We start from the raw sequence: 2759 nt of genomic DNA on the forward strand, positions 1-2759 counted from the left end.
GGGCGTGAGTACATGTGTGCTTTGCCTGCATCTATACCTATGTACCAATGGGCGTGAGTACATGTGTGTTCTGCCTGCAGCTATACCTATGCACCAATGGGCGTGAGTACATGTGTGCTTTGCCTGCATCTATACCTATGTACCAATGGGCATGAATACATGTGTGTTCTGCCTGCATCTATACCTATGTACCAATGGGTGCAAAGAGCCCTAGGTTAGAAAACAGCATCAGATCCCCTGGGACTGAGCTTACAGATGCTTGTGAACCACTGTCTGGGTGCTGTGAATCGAACCTGGGTTCTCCACAAGAGCAGTCACTGCTCATAACAGCTGAGCCATCTCTCCAGCCCTGTGTGTGATTGTTGACTTGTTTGTTCATTGTAACACTAAATGTTGTCACTAAAATGTAGTATAAGTAATTATTTTAACTAATAAACATTTCCTAATGCTTGAAATCACTAAACTTATATTTTATTACTACTATAAAATGAAGAAGCTAATGTTATAATCACTGATATACTGCATAGTTTCTACATACAGGCATGTATAAGCTTATTTAAAATATGTAACACAAATCGGGCTGTGGTGGTGCATGCCTTTAATCCCAGCACTTGCAAAGGCAGGCAGATTTCTGACTTCCAGGCCAGCCTGGTCTACAGAGTGAGTTCCAGGACAGGCAGGGCTATACAGAGAAACCCTGTCTCGAAAAAAAAATATGTAGCACAAATTAGCATTTTTATCCAATGTCAGCAGTGTCATTAAAGATATTACAGATTCTTTACACACCATGGTTGCATCAGAACTGAATCTTATTACTGAAGGTTCAGAAACTATAATAAAAGGGTACTCCCTTGACCCTACTAAACACAGTAGTCTCTTGAAATGAGGTGTGTATGTGTGTGTGTGTGTGTGTGTGTGTGTGTGTGCGTGTGTATACTGAGGAATCAACTGTGTCCACCCAAGAGTAAAAGTCTTTGATCTTGTTGGCCCCTCTCTCTGCAGCAATGAACTGCCCGCCTCATAGCCACTATGAGCTGTGTCAGCGAGGCTGTCCGCTGACCTGTGGAGACCAGCCAGTGCCAGGAGGCTGTGGCTCAGATTGCTATGAGAGCTGTGTCTGTGATGAAGGCTTTGTCCTTAGTGGTGAGACCTGTATACCCCTGGCATCCTGTGGTTGCGTATACCAGGGCATTTACCACGCACCGGGAGATGACTTCTATCCTGGCCCTGAATGTAACTCCCTCTGCCACTGTAATAAGGGCGGCCTGGTGTCCTGTCAACCGTCATACTGCAGCCCACATGAAGTCTGTAAAGTGTTCGATGGCATCCTGAGATGTGTGGGTGTGGGCTCTGCCACCTGTCATGTATCAGGGGCTTCGCACTACACCACCTTTGATGGCCGCCACTTTGACTTCATGGGCACCTGTGTGCATGTGCTGGCTCAGACCTGCTGGACCCGGCCTGGCCTGCAACCATTCACAATACTGCAGGAGAATGCAGTCTGGGACAACAACAAGCAAGTCAGTGTGACCAAGGTGATCACCATTGAGGTGGCCAACTACACCCTGCAGCTGGAGCAGAATCAGTGGAAGGTCAAGGTGAGAGCAGAGATGGGGCCCTAGAGGAGACGTGGACCTCAGGGGCTTGATATGTGAGTGGGGCATGAACAGTGCTCAGTGCAGGAGGGAGTGTTTAGAGACCCAAGAGAATATGTGAAAAAGTGTGTCCTCAACAAGAGGAGATACGGGAAGAAAGCCTAGAGTAAGGAGGCCTCCGAGACCTGGAGCCTTTCCCATGTTGCTTTGTCTCTCCCTCTGTTGTATGGCACAATTTCTGAGAAGACAAGAACAAACATCTACTTACCCCTAGATGAGAATTAATAATGGGCCAATAACACCACCACCCAAGTTTAACTTGGTGAACCAATGAGTTTGTTGGTTTGTGGGTTTCTTTTTTTGGTTTTTTTTTTTTTTTTTTTTTTTTGGTTTTTTGAGACAGGGTTTTTCTGGATCACTCTGGCTGTCCTGGAACTCACTCTGTAGCGCAGGCTGGCCTTGAACTCAGAAATCCTCCTGTCTCTGACTCCCAGTGCTGGGATTAAAGGTGTGCGCCACCACTGCCTGGTGAGTTTGTGGGTTTCTTAAAGGAATATAAACTCATGGATCATAAACAACTCAAAGAAAACTGGGAAAACAAAAGTCCACAGATGGTAACTGAGCAAAGCTGAAACCCTGGAGCTTTTTGAAGCACCCTTTTTGAAGCTAGTTCTGCAAGTAGGAGAATCTCCAAGCAGTCCCCATTGCTTACATAACCTTGAGGGGCGAGGGACCTTGATTATCTGCTAAGTTTTAGGAACTTCCTGAGTCGTGTGAGTTACTTACTTCCTTAGTCTTATAGAGCTTCCTTTTAGAACTTCAGCATCCTAATGAGTCTCCCTCAAGGATGAAATATATTCATGAGAAATTGCTACCCAACACTGCCCAAGCCAACTCCTTGGTTTCCTACCCACAAAGAGCACTTGATATAGTCACAACATAGAAAAGTTCAGAGGTGGGAAAGGTTCAAGGACAGAGGACAATTTGTAACCCCCCTCATCCCGTAACAACCATAGCAACAACAGTAAGTCAGCTGCTCACTTTGCATGCTGCCCCCAGGCTCATTGGCTGCTAAGCACCTGGCACTCTCACCATCAATTTAACCTTGGCAATGGTATCTGGAGAAGGCACCATGCTTGGATTCTTTTTTTTTTTTTTTTTTTT

At 45.7% G+C, this 2759-nt stretch overlaps 1 protein-coding gene across 1 annotated transcript in view; it reads left to right on the forward strand.

Moving 5' to 3' along the window:
* LOC116100320 (IgGFc-binding protein-like) overlaps positions 1-2759 on the forward strand; it is a 45686-nt gene that overhangs the window by 24674 nt on the left and 18253 nt on the right. The window contains 1 exon segment of the mRNA XM_031384137.1: positions 1003-1598. Coding sequence (XP_031239997.1) covers positions 1003-1598 — 596 coding nt within the window.

The sequence above is a fragment of the Mastomys coucha genome, unplaced genomic scaffold, assembly GCF_008632895.1.
Source record: "Mastomys coucha isolate ucsf_1 unplaced genomic scaffold, UCSF_Mcou_1 pScaffold21, whole genome shotgun sequence".
NCBI classification, from domain to species: Eukaryota; Metazoa; Chordata; class Mammalia; order Rodentia; family Muridae; genus Mastomys; species Mastomys coucha.